The following is an 18,217-nucleotide window of genomic DNA, read 5'->3' as shown; positions in this document are numbered from 1 at the left end:
CAGAAAATGAGCGGTGGTTTCACTAGATAAGACCCTTATTTCTCATCTGGGATCCTGTAGAACAATTTGAAGCTGCAGTGAAACTAATTTTGACCTTCAACTGTTTGGTGCCCATTGAAGTCTACTATAAGGAGAATAATCCTGGAATGTTTTCATCAAAAATTTTAATTTCTTTTCGACTGAAGAAAGAAAGACATGGACATCTTGGATGACATGGGGGTGAGTAAATTATCAGGAAAAGTTTTTTTAAAAGTGGCCTAATCCTTTAAAGAAAATGCCACTTCCTTTTTCAGTTCATTTTTTAAAAAATCAATGCGTATTTTTTAAATTTGTACAGTGTATGTTCTATTTATTTTTTATATCCACAATGTCAAATGTTTTTCATTTAAAGTTATCTTCAATAATATTAATCATAATCCTGAATAATATGCAATATGAGTCATGAATAAAAAGGAACTGGTTTGCAAGGGGCAATTTTTCTTTATATACTGTTATACTCAACACTCCATAAAGGACAAATGTAATTATTATCCTTAAATTGAAACAGCACAAAGGACTCAGTCTGTGCCAAACAAAGAAAGAAGGAGAAGGTGAGAAAAGCCAGTGAAAGAAACCAAACGGCAATGTGGCACTGCAACCACAAACACAATAGGATGCATATAAATCCACAAACACCCTATCATTCTGCTATCTGACATCAAACAAAAACATAATTTTTCTTCATTTCTCCAGCTTCTCTGAAGAGCTTCTATTTTCACCTCTGGGTTATTGTCAAGTGTGTAATTTATTTCTAGACTATAAATCTTTGGCAGCCCACAGTTAAGATTATAAGATATGTGGGGAGTAGAAATGGCAAGGGGAAGACAAGGATAGAAGTGTGCTGTCTGTTAGAGCCTCAGAAACAAATATGATGCTACAAATAGAGCAGTGTTTTTGTATGGAACTTTGCAAGGGCTCGTGGAGACTAAACAAAAGAGTGAGAACAGTAGGCCTCCAGATAAAGATAAAACCACAGACTGTAGATAATACATTTCAAGACGGCCAAATAACAAATGACACTATGTCTCTTTAACATAGGAAGGATTCAAATAGTTTAGCATCCAAACAACACAGTGAATGGAAAGAGGAACAAAAAGAGATCTCAGTCCGATGTGAACGCAAAGAGAATTCAGTGCTTTTTCCACTTAGTTTACGTTTGGTGCACTTAAAGCGGACTTATTTAGTAGTTTCTTACCCGTGTTGATGTATTTCCTATTGAAAGGTGAAGTTTGGGTGGGACTTACAGAGGTGCTAACATATGTACCAAGTAAATCAATGAATGAATCAATCAATCGACACAACTGCACGCCATATCCCAGTTTTATTGAGCATTACAATAGCAAGAGATTAGAATTACAATCTGCTGTTGGAAAGGTTCACAGACATTTCATAATAAATGCAGGGTCAAGTAAAACTAAAATAAGCATATATATCATACATTTTTATAGTAATGCAAGAATTTTAACTAAAAAGTTCTCAAGTGCAGAACTTGAAATAATAGCCCTGCCAAAAACCCTCATCAATGCAATAACCGTCAACATATTTGATTCAGTGTACTTTATAAATACATTTTAGAGATCCTCTTATTTTTCTGCCATTATAAAATACAGACCTAAAATATATTTTGCATTTTCAAAGACTAACAGTCATTTTTAGCTTGCTTTTTTGGGGGTCTCATCTCCTGAGCACTACACATGGCATTAGAAAACACACAAAGATGTTCACATCTTAATACAGCTCAACCACAGAAGTGCACTATGCAGCTTTCAAATAAGGTCAAGTGAACTCAAAAGTACGCAAAACGAACGCATACTTGGATTGCGATTAATGCGCCATGTTCTCGGTACACTCACGAGCAGTGCAGTTAGTCAAAGTAGTGCACTTATATAGTAAGACGCTGAGCAAAAGTGCGTGTGCATCTAGTCTCATCAGAAGATATTTCTGTGATCCTACTGCCATCGACTTTGTGGTGAAAGTGTAACAACCACGATTCAACATATTTTCAACAGTGCATATCATTAGATTTGAGAATAGTCCCACTCTTTAAAGGAATAGCTCACTTGAAAATAACATTTTCTTATTTACTCGCCCTCATGTCATTCCAACTTTTTTTACATGAAAAATAAAAAGGATTTCAGAACAATAGACAGATCACTCACTTTGATAAATGGGGAATTAATTTTTCAAGGAATAAAATGAACATAAAAGCACTAAAGTATCATGTGACTCATTTTTATGATACTTTGGTTCCTTATTTTAGAGGTTATTAAATGCAAAACAATGACAGTGATACTCTTAAAGGGATAGTTCACTCAAAAAAAATGTATTCTGTCAACATTTACTCACGCTCATGTTGTTCCAAACCCATAAGACTTTCACTCATCTTCGGAACACAAATGAAGGTATTTTTAATGAAATCTCAGCGATTTCTGTCCCTCCATTGACAGCTACGCAACTACCACTTAGACGCTTCAAAAAGTTCATAAAGAGATGTTATAAAGAGAGCGGGTTAACTCCAAATTTTCGATCGCTTTATGTGATGAACAGATTTAATTTAAGCTTTTATTCAAATATAAACATTCATCAACGCACACATCAGTTATGGTAAACGGAAGCTCAAGCATGTTTGCGAGAACCAATGAGGTTCATGCGTTACTCAGCACGTTTGAGCTCCCACAAGAGGTTTGTTCACGAGCTTCAAGCAGGCTCTGTTGAGCTTCTCTATATGTTCGCTGATAAAAGTTATGTGAATAAAAAACTAAATTAAATCGGTCTCAGAAAATTTTGGAATAACCTGCTCAATTCATATGGATTAGTTTTACGATTTCTCGATGGAGGGACAGAAATCGCTGAGATTTCATTCAAATATCTTCATGTGTGTTCCAAAGATGAATGAAAGGTGGAATGACATTAAGGTGAGTAAATGATGACATAATTTTCATTTTTAGGTGAACTCTCTCTTTAACAAAATTAACCTTTTGTGTTCTGCAGAAGAAACTATGTTGTACAGGTTTAAAATGACATGAGATTAAGCAAATGACAATTTTATTCTAAACTGCTATACCTAGCTTTAAAAAATTCAACTGAAAAGGCAATTCTTGTAAATTTCATAAAAGGATTTTATCCTGTATTCCACGCTGCATACGCATTTGCGACTCAACCAGACTCACATCAAACACACGTGTCAAATATCTCCACTCAGATCTGAAAGTTCAGACCTTTAATATGAGTTACTAAACTGAACTTTTGCACAAAACAAGCATCTTAACTATATATAAAACCTAATAGTAAAAGTAATATTAAACGTCAAGTACACCGCTTACATTAATGGCCACCCTGTTTCAACAACCTTTAGCTTATTTACAATGAAAAGGACGGTGCATATTGTTTCAGAGAGGAATAGAAATGGAGCATCAAGTCTTGTCCAGCACATACTAGAAGCTGAGATTTTTGGAAGCCCACTAAAACCAGAGCAGTGCACTAGTCCTGAAGTGCACTTGGCATGACTTAATTTCTTAGCAGACACCTTTTACCGCAAATTACCCTGCTAACCTTGTCCCCCCACCCCTCTCAAGTGACAGTAAAACAGATGACACTGTCTATGCTATGCCCATGAATGGAGCGCAAAAGTAGCATGGTAGCTTTTAGAAAAGGAAATCGTGAATAAATGAATAAATGTTTTTTTATATCTGTGCAATAAAGAAAAAGATGGAAGAAAAGACATATTGCAACATTTTTGTCCCTTTATAATTGTGTCCCACAATGACACAACATCAAGCTCTTGCTATAAAGATCCTGGCGCTGGCATATTGCTGCAGAAATAGAGGATGATTTCACACCGCTTCAGTCACTCGTGGTCCCAAGTCGACAGACTCCACCTTCGATTGCCAGCGATTGTCCGGCCACCGCCCCAGGAGGAAGTCTGGATATGTGAGTCTGGCAAACAGAGAGAGAGAGTGTTTACAGAGTCAAGTATGAGTGTGGTGGAGAAGCACACAGCTGTTGAATGGTGGGAGTGAGGTGTCCTCATTGCAATCAAAGTCAGCTGTCGCCCACCTGATTCAGGCACATACCCTGGTCACGCTCTTTGTCGGGCTACGATAAGCAGCCCTCTGGGAGTCAGAACCCGACAGCTCCCTGCCCATGTGTGAGGAGAATGAAAGTGGAGCTACCATCCCAGAGCAGCCCTGGGCCACCTGTTGCTAACACTGGTCCGTGGCGGGACGACACGCATAGGGTGACAGTCAGTGGAAAACTGTGACCCCTTTCAGCACATCCATGTGTGTCAGTTATGCTATGATAATGATCCATATCTCACTCCCACACTCTGTGTGACCTCCAGCACCGGCTCAGGCAGATTACAAGCAAGCTAGGAGACAATACTAAAGCTAACTAAAATAACTAAAACTAAAAAATAGAAAGAAAAAAAATAAATATAGAACTAATAATCCATCAAACAATAATGTAAATGAATAATGAAGTTACAAAATAAAATTAAAATATGTATGATACTTAAAATACAAGGCACTATGATTTCCGTGATATGGAAAACATAGAATCCAGTAATACATTTTTTTTTTTTTAGTTTATTTACAGTATAACACAGAATGTCTCAAATTTGGCAAATTTTGAATGAATAAATCCTAAAAAAAAATCTAGAAAATTAAAACTGACAAAAACGGAATCCAGGGGGGGACAAAAAAAACAACAACAAAACAAAAAAACACAGAACTTAGGGGGAAAAAACTATAGATAAATATACATAAATATAAATACAGTAAATGAATGAAATGGTACTGAACTGAATATGCTACATAAAAGAAGACTTGATTTATTGTATCATCAGTAAAAAAAAAAATAATAATAATAATTTGTTATAATCAGACTGATTGTTGTACGGACCGAGTCCATACAACAACCCCAACTGAAACATTGAATTCTACAAAATCATTTCAAAAAGCATAGCACAACTTTTCACATTTTTCTTGCCACCCATATGGAGATGAAAGCCTTTCTTTATACATACCCATTACATGTGCGATTTCATGGCCCAAATATTCTGGCCTTTAGAGTTCTGCAACATTTTTTGTGAGATGCTAGGGGTGGTTGCAACAGGGTAATGCCAGTGCGTTTTGAGTGGTTTTAATGCTATGCTATGTGGTTACGCTATGATATTGTGGTCCTCAACTACATGGCTCAGGTCCCTCTTTCAATAGAAGTATATGGGATTTTTTTCCCTCATTTTATCACTTGTTTTGTTTTTATCAGTCAAAAATAATACCCCGTCGCTTAGAAAAGAAAACAGAACACATCTTCTCAAAGCTTGTAGCACAATTGTCTAGAGTAAGATACACTTAAGCAACTAATTATGAGATTTTTTATATATATATATATAAAATCTTGAACATAAATAACTAGATAACAACACAAGCAAAAATCTATCAAAGTCAATTAATAATCCAAGTAAATATAATTAATATCAAATTATGGCCTGGAATTTATAATAAAAATAAATAAATAAATTACAAAAAGACTCAAAATCCTACTGAACTTATGCTACATAAAATTTGAACATACCTTGAAAAAGGTAATTCACCTCCAATCTTCAAGTGTAAATTGGAGTGATTCTTCTTATAAATGACAAGTGTTTTGAAGTTGAACACATTTCAATCTACTTGATGGTGTTTTATCTGGAATGGTTCACATGTGGTTGGGATTACCACTGCTGGAAATAATCATGAAGTCTTAACGCAACTTGAAGATTAAACTCAATTCTGTGTGGCAAACCAGAGATTCACTGACTGAGACATCAAGACTCAAGCCAAACATTTAAGCAGTTGGATATAATCAGAAAACTGCTTTGTTTGAGAGACCAAAAATATGCCATTTAAATTCTTTCTTGATTGCCATGTAAAAACGTGTGTATGATGTGTTAAAGAGCTGAAAACCAGAATGTTTAAACCAGAAGTGTGGCCGCAGTGTAAAAACAGATCTATGACACATATTTTGTTCTCAGCCACAATGTGCCATCCCTTGTTTCAAGGGGCAAGATGAAAAAAAAAAAAAAAAAAATGCAAGAGCGAGCAGTGTAACCGATTAGTCAACAACCAAGGGTGCGTTTCCCGAAAGAATTGTTAGCCAACTATGGTCGCAAGTTCCATAGTTGCATCCATAATTACCAACAGTTCACCCTTTGTGCGTTTCCCAAAACCACAGTTCCAAAAAACATTCACAAACATATGTGGTTTACGTTCAATGACATGTCGACTTAAATAGATCATGCTCTTGGGCACACAACAAGGGTACATTCTATATCTTTCATTCTATTTAAATATTGTGGTGGATACATACATAAAATAAAACAAAAATGTCAGTCTGGGGTGCAAGGGGCGACAGCTTCTCTAGCGGCTCGGCTTTCCGTGGGGGCAATACAGCCGGCGAACTTCAGCACGACGGTAGCAGAGCAAGCTCCGATCCGGGAATTTGGGTACAGCAACTCGCCAGCTTTGGCAGTGTAGGAATCACTCCTGGGCCTACAAGGACACCAGCATGCATGCACAGGGAAGAGAGACCGGCTAAAGCTCCATTTGATTCAGGTGAGCTTTATCACACGCTACCAGTTGTGGTTGTTACCTGGTTCTCTCTCATGCTCACTCCTGTCAGGAACCTGGAGAAGGGCAGCTATTTAAAGTTCTGTTGAACCAGAAGTTGCAACCGACTTTACTTCAGTGTTGTGACGTATTTCAAAGTGAAACGGAATATTGAATTGAGGGCGAGGTTTTATTTTAGCGCACCACCTCTCCATCCCTCACTCATAGCAGACTGATGGTTGAAGGGGAGTGGTTAAGGATATTCAATCCAAACCGTCAAACTGACATCAGAGAAGGAATTCAGATTTCAGATTTTGTTTAAAGATTTAAGTTTTTTTCTGTGCATTAACTTGCACAGATTAATTGTTCACCACAAGATTAGTAATGTGGCTAACAAAGTAAATAGGGTCAATTTTGATTTCATAATGACTTTAAGGGGCGGGGTGCCGCCGATAATACGGGTGAGGCAGCAGTTCTGACACAATATATACATTTTAATCTATATACACCGATCAGGCATCAACATTACGAACATTGACAGGTAAAGTGAATAACACTGATTATCTCTTCATCACGGCACCTGGGTGGGATATTGGGCAGGCAGGAAAATTGGGCAAGCGTAATGATTTGAGCGAGTTTGACAAGAACCAAATTGTGATGGCTTGACGACTGGGTCAGAGCATGACCTGATCAGAAGGTGACCTGGTGACCTGAACAGCCAATCAGAATCATCATATGGCCTGACGGCCCGACAAGGTCCAACGGCGATTCAACATGTCGAATCGGCCGAAACAAAGCCGACGAGGACAAATTTCAGCCGACGGTGTGGAAAACACTGAGGAAACTTATTCGGCCGACGAAGAAAAACTCCCCGATGGCCGACCGTCGGCTTGGTGTGTTCCGGCCTTTATGAATCACGTTTTCTTTTACATCACGTGGATGGCCGGGTACGTGTGTTGCTTACCCGGGGAACACATGGCACCAGGATGCACTATGGGTAGAGGGCAAACCGTCAGAGGGAGCGTGATGCTTTGGGCAAAGTTCTGCTGGGAAACCTTGGGTCCTGCCATCCATGTGGATGTTACTGTGACACATACCACCTACCCAAGCATGGTTGCAGACCATGTACACAGTATTCCCTGGTGGCTTTGGCTTCTTTCAGCAGGATAATGTGCCCTGCCACAAAGCAAAAATGGTCAGGAATGGTTTGAGGAACACAACAACAAGTTTGAGGTGTTGACTTGGCCTCCAAATTACCTAGATATCAATCCAATCCAGCATCTGTGGGATGTGCTGAACAAACAAGTCCAATCCATGGAGGCCCCACCTCACAACTTACAGAATTTAAAAGGATCTGCTGCTAACATCTTGGTGCAGATACCACAGCACACCTTCAGGGGTCTAGTGGAGTCCATGCCTTGATGGGTCAGGGCTATTTTGGCAGCAAAAGGGGAACCAACACAATATTAGGAAGGTGTTCATAATGTTATGCCTGACTGATGTATGTATTAGCGTGTCAACAATCAAATAAAGCAAAATGACATGGAACAAAAACAGTAAAGTAGTCATTAGGTGCCAGTCACTTGTTACAGCAGCCTCTCTGAGATCTTGAATAATTAGTTGAAAAATATTACTCCATCAACCTGTGCATGACGTCATTAATGACAATTCTATATTGTTGAACCAAAGTACCTTGTTACTACAGTTTCGGGCAACAATTATGACTAGACAGTTAGTTTCTCCATGCATTGTACTATGGTAGTTAATCAGCGAGTTACATCGTTGTACAGGAAACGCACCCCAGAGCAGGGAAGAGAGGACATGAGAAGAGTAGCTGTTCTCTAACAGCAATGATGCGTGTGGATTTGGGAATTGAGCTGGAAGGTTTGAAATCTTGCCATCCCATTGCTCTAGCAGAAAAAAAACAAAAAACAAAAACAACATACAATCCACATTCCAGGCGATCTATCAGACAACATGTTTGTCAGTGCACCAAACACAGAGGCTCATCCATGTCCTAAGTGTACAGTTTCATGGCCACAAATATATCCTGTATACATAGAAAGAATTTTATGCTGTGCAAAGTTTACATTATGCTGTGCAATTCTTTGAATGTATGGATAAAAATAAATAAATTAATAAACAAAATTAAAGCAAAATAAAATACGGCCCAACATTGCAACAATGTTAACAGATACACAAACTGAACAGGTTGAGAAGTTCTGGAGGTAAAGAGGCTTGTTAATGTAAGAGATTCATCAATGCCAGGCATGAAAGCCAAAAGAGCTTGAAGGAACATAGAGGGTCCGCTTCCAGCCAATCTGCAGTGACAATAGACTGGATAAAGAGTACACTAGCTTCTGCAAGAACTGACTAGAGCCCCTGTTCAGAGCACAAACCCAACAAAGGACTATTCTAAAATGGGTCAATGCACACTTCCAGACACGCTCTGAGCTACTAGCGTGAATAGAAACGGTTAAAACGGCACACACTCCAAGAGCTCTGGACTGTGTTCTATCTCACTGAGCTGCCAATCAGCTCTGGGCTTTCATCTCATCAAACACACACACATACACAGCAGCACAATGCATGCAGGAATGGGAGGAATGTTTCTGGAATGGTACAGGAATAAGTTGGTGTCTTTCTGCTGCAATGTTTCGTTAGAGTCATCAGAAGAAAGACTTGTCACAATTCAGCAGGATTGTTAATTTTGAATCGCTTCGTTTTCAGTACCTGCTGCCAATTACATACCAGAAACTTATGGACTGATAATAAAAATATAGGAAGCATTGTGGGTGTAGCCATGCTTTTATCACTTTTCGGCCATTAGGACTTGTTAAAATAGTCCAAGTGACTACAGTTGTTCAACCTTAAAGGTCCCATGACATGCTACTTTTTGGATGCTTTTATATAGGCCTAAGCGGTCCCTAGTACTGTATCTGAAGTCATTTTCCCGCAATTCAGCCTTAGTGCAGAATTTTAGCCACTACAATACAGTCCCACAATGAGATTTCCTCAGGACGTGCCGTTTCTGGGTCTGTAGCTTTAAATGCTAATGAGGAGGAGAGAGGCGGGGCAAGGTGGAGGGTGGGTGTGGCTTTAACCAGCTTGCAGCTAAGGTACCATGTGTTAATGTTGACAGTGGATGTATCGCAATGGCTCGTAGACATGCAGTCGTTCAAGCATTCAGTTTGACCCAGGATCTGATCCGGATGGAGAAGCACCGGATGAAGAAGTTGCAACTTAGTGGCTACAGCAGGATGTCTCCGAATGGTTAGTTTAAAACATTGTGTCTTTAGTGGGTTTATGTATGCTGTTACAGATATTATTATGTAGCTTATGCTAGCCTACATTGTTGGCTTTTCATGTTGCTCTGATTTGCTATCGTATATATAATTATCAGCTATAGACACTAACCAGCACCACTAAATTAGTCAGACCTCTGCCATTATTACCAATACCTTTCGGATAGGTGCCACTGTGGAAAATGTGACACCCTGCCAACATCATTTATTTGTTTACATATTTTATATATTTAAATCTTAAAGGTTTTTACAATCTTTCTTATTACAATTACATCAAGCTCTGCAATCTGGAAATGTGGATATCGCGTGCGCCATAACACCAACAGCAGAACGGTTATCCAAAGAAACGTACAACACTCACGTTACAGTGTGTGTATTCACACACACACTTGATGCTGTCTACCTTTACATTAGCGACAGTAACTGGGCTGTATTGGCTCACGTTGAGGAAACAGTCGTCGGTGAAATTTGTGGCACAGACATACAAAACTTTGGGAAGTTGTATCAGTGCATTACCAGAGAAAATAAAATTAACCCACTGTTTCTTCATAGGCTCGGATGAACAAAAAATAGACTCCGGTGTTCATTTGTACATCCAAACACTGAGCAACTGCCATGCTTCGCTCGTTTACAAGGCATGATGTCTCTAGAGAAAAAAAAAAAAAATACTGTGCTTGCCTCGCACTGTAGTAGCTCATGGGCAGGCAAAGCAGAGAAAGGGGAGGTAACCTTTCCCCTTATGACGACATATGGGGAAGATTCCAGATTGGGTCGTCTGAGCTTTCATTTTCTCAAATGCAAAACAAAATACCCAGGGCTCGGTTTACACCCATCACCTTTTCTAGCCACTGGGGGACCATGTGCAGGCTAGGGGAACTCGTATTAATGTTAAAAAATCTCATAAAGTGACATTTTCATGTCATGGGACCTTAAATTTTACGAAGCGACGAGAATACTTTTTGTGTTCACAAGGTGCAGTGCTTCCGGGTTCTACATCAGAATGCCGGCTCAGTATTGGTCAATGCTGTTCACCCCTATGGAGGTGTCAGAGAGCTCTCAGATTTAATCAAAAATAAAATATTTTGTTTTCCAAAGATGAACAAAGGTCTTACGACATGAGGGTGAGTAATTAATTATTTTATTTTTTTTTTTTGCCATGCTATTGACTAAATTAAAGCAAGGAACTGAGCCATACCTAGGGACCAGAAAATCAGAGACTTCAGCCAGTAAGTAACCACCCAGAAAGCCCTAGCAACTGCTGAGAAAGAGACAGCCTCTGATGAGGGAGTTCTGATTTAGGAATTTCTTACCCTGGCTTTACTGTCCTGGGCAGACATGTACCCCACACACATGCTCTCTGTAGTATGGCTCCATAGAAACTCCACTGTAAATAAAAGAGAGACACAAATAACTGTGAGATACATCTACTAGCATCTTCAGGAGTTTCAAATAGGTTTTTAGAATAGTTTTTTTATTATTATTATTATTATTATTAATGAATGAAATATTAGAACAGATTAAAATAAAAAAAGAATTAAAACTCACAAGTAATATTAACCACAATGGATATTTTATAGGGGTGGGGGAGGGAAAATCTCTGATGCATCGCAATTCTCTTTACAACGATTCTAAGTTTAGTTTTTAACTGCAGATGCATCATGGCACTATGTGTGTTCTAGAAACAGCCGTATTCCACACACACACACACACACACACACACACACACACACACACACACACACACACACGCACACGCACACGCACACGCGCACACACACACACACACACACACACACACATGTTTGTTTTTGTGAATTGTGGGGACTTTCCATAGACTTCAATGCATTTTACACTGAACAAACTGTACATTCTATCCCCCTACCCTGCCCCTACCCCTAAACCTAACCCTCACAGGAAACTGTGCAAACTTTTACTTTTTCACAAAAACTCATTCCATATGATTTATAAACCCATTTACATTGTGGGGACCGCTGGCTGGTCCCCACGATGTAGGTGAACTCAGGTTTATATTACATCATGGGGACATTTGGTCCCCACAATGTAATATAAACAAAAGCACACACACACACACACACACACACACACACACACCCTTGTATCTTCCATACAATTCAAAACGGCTGAAGCAAATTACAAGGGCATTTGCAGGCTTCACTGCACAGGATATGCGCTGAAAAACGTGCGCTTTGCTTAATGTTGCACTTACAATGTGCGGTATGTCCACTAGTATTTCAGTGTTTTACCTTCAAAATGCTCTATGAAGGCATTCATCCATTTGGAATGCAGTACAACTATATATATTTTATACACGAAACTCACTGAATAGCACTTGCGGCTATGGGTGACTCAGTGCTAGTTGTTAAATGCACTTGCATATTAAAATGCTTTTATAATGCAAAATAAAAATAATAAAGTCAGTTATGTCTTAAGTGATTAAACAGACAGGACAAAACATCCGATAAAATAGATCTGCACATTAGTGTGAATATGCAGCCTATTAGATCCTGTTTATGATGTCATCAGTAATAAACGACATTAAAGATGAGAGGGTAAAAATCAGTTAAGATACTGAAAGCACTCTTTGTTTGTGTTTCTTTGTTCGTCTTTATTATTTACTATTTGATTATATTGTTTTGAAGCCATATTCAGTTATAGTTAGTAAAATTCTTAACATACATTTAAAAAAAGAAAAGAAAAAAAAAAGTAATCTTTTTAAAAAGTACTTATAATAATAAAAAATGTACAAATACATTTAAGTTTTAAAATTGGTAAACTATTTAATAATGTAAAAAATATATATATAAATCAAAAATCGTTTGAATTGGATCTTGACTCCCAGAATCAGAATTTGATCGGAACGTGAGATGCCTAAAGATTCCCACCCCTAATATTTTACTCATAAATGGAAAACTGCTATTCTAAAAACCCATAAGAACTTCCAAAAGGAACCCATGGTGAATTAGCCTTCTGAGTTAAATTGAAGTGAAGATTGAACAGTTAATAAACACAACAGACAAAAATGTTGAAAAGGTGAGTTTTCAAAACTGTGCAGCACGTTTCATATTAGTCTCAAATGTGTTCTTCCATTGAGTGTCAGCCCTAATCATAACAATGCCTCTATTCTCTGAGGCCAGACCACACTTTGAGACCTGTTTATTGTGCCATTTGTGAATGCAGGGAGCTGCCATGTTTATCCCTGAATGTTTAAACAAAGACGCCTGGAAAAATAGTCAGCATCTTTAGACAAGAATGTGAGGAAGGCATCAGAAAATAAGAATGGAGGAAAAAACAACATTACAAATGACTTTCAGGGAATCTTCAGTGACCCAGATGTTCCTTAAAAATCATGCTTTTTTTTTTTTTATCTTTCTGCAATGATGCATTAAATTGATCAAGTGACAGTAAATACATTTATAATGTTACAGAAGATTAAAATTTAAAATTAATGCTGTTCTTATGAACTTTCTTTTCATCAAAGAATCCTGAAAAAAATGTATTACAGTTTCCACAAAAATATTAAAGGTGCCATCAAACGTTTTTTTACAAGATGTAATATAAGTCTAAGGTGTCCCCTGAATGTGTCTGTGATGTTTCAGCTCAAAATAACCAATAGATTTTTTTTTTATTAATTTTTTTAAGTGCCTATTGGGGCATAATTAGAAATGCAACGATTCATGTTGCGGCCCCTTTAAATGCTCACGCTCCCCGCCCACGGAGCTCGCGCTTAAAAAAAGTTTACACAGCTAATATAACCCTCAAAATGGATCTTTACAAAGTGTTCGTCATGCATACTGCATGCATGCGTCGGATTACGTGAGTATTGTATTTATTTGGATGTTTACATTTAATTCTGAATGAATCTGAGGCTGTGATCCGTGGCTAACGGCTAATGCTACACTGTTGGAGAGATTTATAAAGAATGAAGTTGTGTTTATGAATTATACAGACTGCAAGTGTTTAATAATGAAAATAGCGACGGCTCTTGTCTCCGTGAATACAGTAAGAAATGATGGTAACTTTAACCACATTTAACAGTACATTAGCAACATGCTAACAAAACATTTAGAAAGACAGTTTACAAATATCACTAAAAATATCATGTTATCATGGATCATGTCAGTTATTATCACTCCATCTGCCATTTTTCGCTATTGTTCTTGCTTGCTTACCTAGTCTGATGATTCAGCTGTGCACATCCAGACGTTCTGCCCTTGTGTAATGTTTTGAACATGGGCTGGCATATGCAAATATTGGGGGCGTACACCCCGACTGTCACGTAACAGTCGGTGTTATGTTGAGATTCCCCTGTTCTTCTGAGGTCTTTTAAACAAATGAGATTTACATAAGAAGGAGGAAACAATGGAGTTTGAGACTCACTGTATGTCATTTCCATGTACTGAACTCTTGTTATTTAACTATGCCAATATAAATGCATTTTTTAAATTCTAGGGCACCTTTAATATATTGATAATAAGAAATGTTTCTTGAGCACCAAATCAGCATATTAGAATTATCTCAGAAGGATCATGTGACACTGAAGACTGGAGTAATGATGCTGATGAAAATTTAGCTTTGACATCAAAGGAATAAGTTAAAATAATAATTTCGTTCCAATCCATTCCATTCTGTTTTGATGTTTTTGAATGCACAAATCATCATAGTTTTGGACCAGAGGTGTATTGAATTGAAGCTGAGTTAGAACAGAAAAGCACATACCCAGCAGAGCCTGGATGTCTTCAGAGCGCTGGGCTTCTCCACAAGAGCAGCACCTCAGAACAATCACCCCACCCAGAACACAGTCCTCGCCAGCCAAGAACGGCGAACCTTAAAACACAAACAAGCCAAATGCATTTCAACCATGACCCTCTTTCCACTACAATCAGTCTATTTAGATGTGAAATCGAAATGAAAGCACGTTTGAGACATCTAAGAAAATCCAGCGATTCTGTCAATGATTTATTAGTTATGCTCTGTTCTGAGAAGTTAATGAAATGAGCGGAAAAGCCATACATTTCCGTACTTTCCCCTGCCAACCTTAACGACTGAAAACAATTATTCTTTCCAAAGCTTTTGTTTTATTAACCAAATGAGAAAAATTGGGAGCAGAGCCACTTTTCGCTCTTTAATAGGTTAATGATGGAATGAGTTATTTCTGTAACCCCTCACGGAGCTCTGATAAAGGGACTCTGTTGAGAAAGCAGCCAAATACTCATACTTTTCCAAAGGGGAAAAAGAGAACTGGTTTGAGCTGTAAAACGGGCTTCAAGCCCATTCAAATGATTACATCTCAAAACCAAAGGAGTGTTGGACGCAGACTAGGTTTGAAGCACTCAAGCATAACATCAGTCCACAGGAGGGAAGAGTTTTACATTTCTCTTCAGATAGGTGCTCTGTTTCATTAATGCCATATTGATTTTGAACATCATGTTGTGTTCAGCTTGTTTACACAGAACACAGCTCTTTTTATAACACCTCTCAATTAAAACCCTTCAATGAAAACCTGGACGGCCTTCACACAGAACATGTCTTAACGCCACACTTCAAAAGACATATTAACACAGATCTTCATCCAATATTCCATTAAAAAGGCTTTTATTCTTCTCATTCTGTTTCAGCTCAACAGTTTAATCAAATTACACAGCTTTCAGGAATACTTGATTCTGATTGGTCAATCACAGCATCCTGCAAATAAATATTTTCTCTATCTTCTCACATAAATCATTTTAAATTAGATCAAGATTTCATGCTTATTTAATTATTTAGTAAATAATTGTAATTAATCTGATCATTTTCACAAAATAAAGCTTTTAAAGCTCCAGTCCTTGAGATTTGCCTCTATGTTGCCATCTCTGTTTGTAACCTGCAATTGCAGTTATTTGTGGAATGAATATTTATGTGGGTTGTGTATCGGCACAGCTCCTCAGCGTGGATGAATCTAATGTTTTGAGGAGAATGTGTGGCTGTCAGTCACCGCACTGGTGTGGATACTGTACTTCGGAATCACAGATTGTAGTCATGGAAGTGTGACCAAAATAAGAATTTTCACCGGAAATGTCATCTAAACAAGTAAGTAACATGTCTGCCACTTTTGTTCTGACCAACTGAGAAAACAAAAAAGCATTACAATAAATCGCACTACCAATGGTGATTAAATCTAAAGATCGCTTAGCTCATATTAACATCAAACCATGAAAATTATCATTGATATACTTTGTTCTCAAATTGTTAATGTTAACAGCATTGTGTGACTACGTGTATTTAGTGTGTATTTAGTGTGTATTAGCGTACTGAAGATTGTCATTTGGACCTTTTAGGATTATAATCTGCCATCAAAATGGCAAGTTTAATTCCAGCTACTGTGAGAAAAGGCTATAAATAATCTGCCAACTGCAGCGTCCGGGACTCCTTTTTATGTATACAGACGTGACGTACTGATGCAAAGGCAAACCCGTGGAAACCTACCAGTACCACTCGAATTAGAAAACATTATTACAAGCTTACCGTTGTGAATCAGGCTAAGGTAAGAAAATAATTTCAAACACTGGCTGGTTATGTACTTGCTTAATAATTGATTTTGGATATTTTATTAATCAAAAAAAGTTACAGACTGCAGCTTTAAATGGGCAATATGTACGGATTTTCATGTATTAATCACTTTTTTTTTTATTGCCAATGTGTGACCAGCTTGTAACGAAACTTAAAACTAGACTTCCCCGACTTCCCAGGTTGTATATGAAAGCCTGTAGACTGATTTTTATGTTAAGGAGTCGGGACATTTTTGCCGGGAAAAACATAAGGATGAGGCATTTAAGCGTGCTCCCAAGAGCCTCTCTTCCGTTCTATGACACATGAAGAAACGGATGCTTACGTTCAGGATAATGCCAAAAGAGCTATTCTGTACTATAATGTAAATGTGTCATGCAAAGAAAAAGGATTATTCAAACTATAGTCTCACACAAGTCTATATAGTCTATACCAGGGGTGCCCGCACTTTTTTGTCTGATGATCTACTTTTAAAATGATCAACTAAATGAGATCTACAAAAAAAAAAGCTTAATTTCAAATGCTTGTTGCTACTACTGCATGCATCTCTACATGGAATTCAAGAAAATAAAAATAAATGTTCATTGTAAATATTCAATTTTAACAATTTTCAATTTTAACACTAAACTCAAAATATTTTGAATAATGTTAAAATAGTTTAACTTTCAATAACTTGATTAAATACTTTTCCATTTTGTTGCGAGTGTGAGACAGCAGTGCGCTTGCAAAGAGAGCCTGACCACACGCTCTTCTGACTGGCTGTGATTTGCGATATATATCTGGTCACATCTTGTCACTGGAATCTTATCGCATCACGTTGTGCTTTAGGTATTTATGTAGATTTATGAGGGTCAATATAATGTTCATTAACTAAGCTTTGCAGGAACACATAAAACTAAAAAATAAAATAAACAAAAAAAATCTCACATTTGTAGATTTCCGTGCAACAAAACTATAAAAGGTCACAGGCCAAAACCAGCAAATATTCCCACATGTACTTTGTGTGTTACATTCAATGTGAAACCCAAGCGGTCACCCAGTTTCACAAGCCCAGAATGGGAACCAAACGAGCAAAGCTTCTGAACATGAAAGCAAGCAACATCTTCAAATGCACTGTCAACAGAGTATTTATGGCATCTGAAAATAACTGTGGCCACAGAAATATGATTTAACCAAAAACTTGTGGAACACATTCAAAAGAATGTTATTGATCCACTAACAGAAAAAAACGTTGCGGCTGCCGAATTTTTGTAGCGCTCATTTCCAGTCAAGCAAGTTGTTAATGATTTTGTTGTTCAGTTTTAGCTCAGAGCTGCTCTTACTCGCATATACTGTGGTGAAGTGATGCTAGGCTGCTAAAAGAGAGAGAGAGAAACATAAACAGGGTAACAGGGAGGGAAAAAGTCTCTTGAGAGTCACTTACTGATGAATTTGTTTTGCATAGCCTCCAGTAGGGCCTGGTGTGCGTTTTCAGTCTGCATGGCAGTAGAGCACTCTCTGGCCAACATGGTGCGAATCAGGTGCTCTCCAGAGCCTGCAACAGTACAGACAAGACCCACATTCAATAATTCAATATTTATTGTTCTTGACAAAAACAACATATTGCATAACAAAGAACCCAATAAGACATTATGTATACTGTAAAACTGCATGTAAATTTACAAATACTTGTTTGGAACTGTTAGCTCCAGTTCTGGTTGTCTGTGTTCATGGCATTTC

At 37.8% G+C, this 18,217-nt stretch overlaps 1 protein-coding gene across 7 annotated transcripts in view; it reads right to left on the bottom strand.

Annotated features, from left to right (window-relative positions):
- Positions 1–1,341: 1,341 nt before the first annotated feature.
- Positions 1,342–18,217, bottom strand: part of tasp1 (taspase, threonine aspartase, 1) — a 41,720-nt gene continuing 24,844 nt past the window's right edge. The window contains exons 11-15 of one of the 7 annotated variants that reach the window (XM_067386589.1): positions 17,922–18,032; positions 14,672–14,779; positions 14,125–14,275; positions 11,245–11,318; positions 1,342–3,975 (exon numbers count right to left, since the gene is read on the bottom strand). In XM_067386589.1, the coding sequence (XP_067242690.1) occupies positions 11,252–11,318; positions 14,125–14,275; positions 14,672–14,779; positions 17,922–18,032 (437 nt within the window). In that variant the 3' untranslated portion in view covers positions 1,342–3,975; positions 11,245–11,251. Of the gene's footprint in view, positions 3,976–5,536; positions 8,540–11,244; positions 11,319–14,124; positions 14,276–14,671; positions 14,780–17,921; positions 18,033–18,217 lie in introns of those variants that run through there. The other 6 variants (XR_010895215.1, XM_067386594.1, XM_067386590.1 and 3 more) reach the window with 6 other exon arrangements.

Source organism: Chanodichthys erythropterus, chromosome 5, assembly GCF_024489055.1.
Source record: "Chanodichthys erythropterus isolate Z2021 chromosome 5, ASM2448905v1, whole genome shotgun sequence".
NCBI classification, from domain to species: domain Eukaryota; kingdom Metazoa; phylum Chordata; class Actinopteri; order Cypriniformes; family Xenocyprididae; genus Chanodichthys; species Chanodichthys erythropterus.
This window is presented reverse-complemented; position numbering and strand designations above follow the sequence as displayed.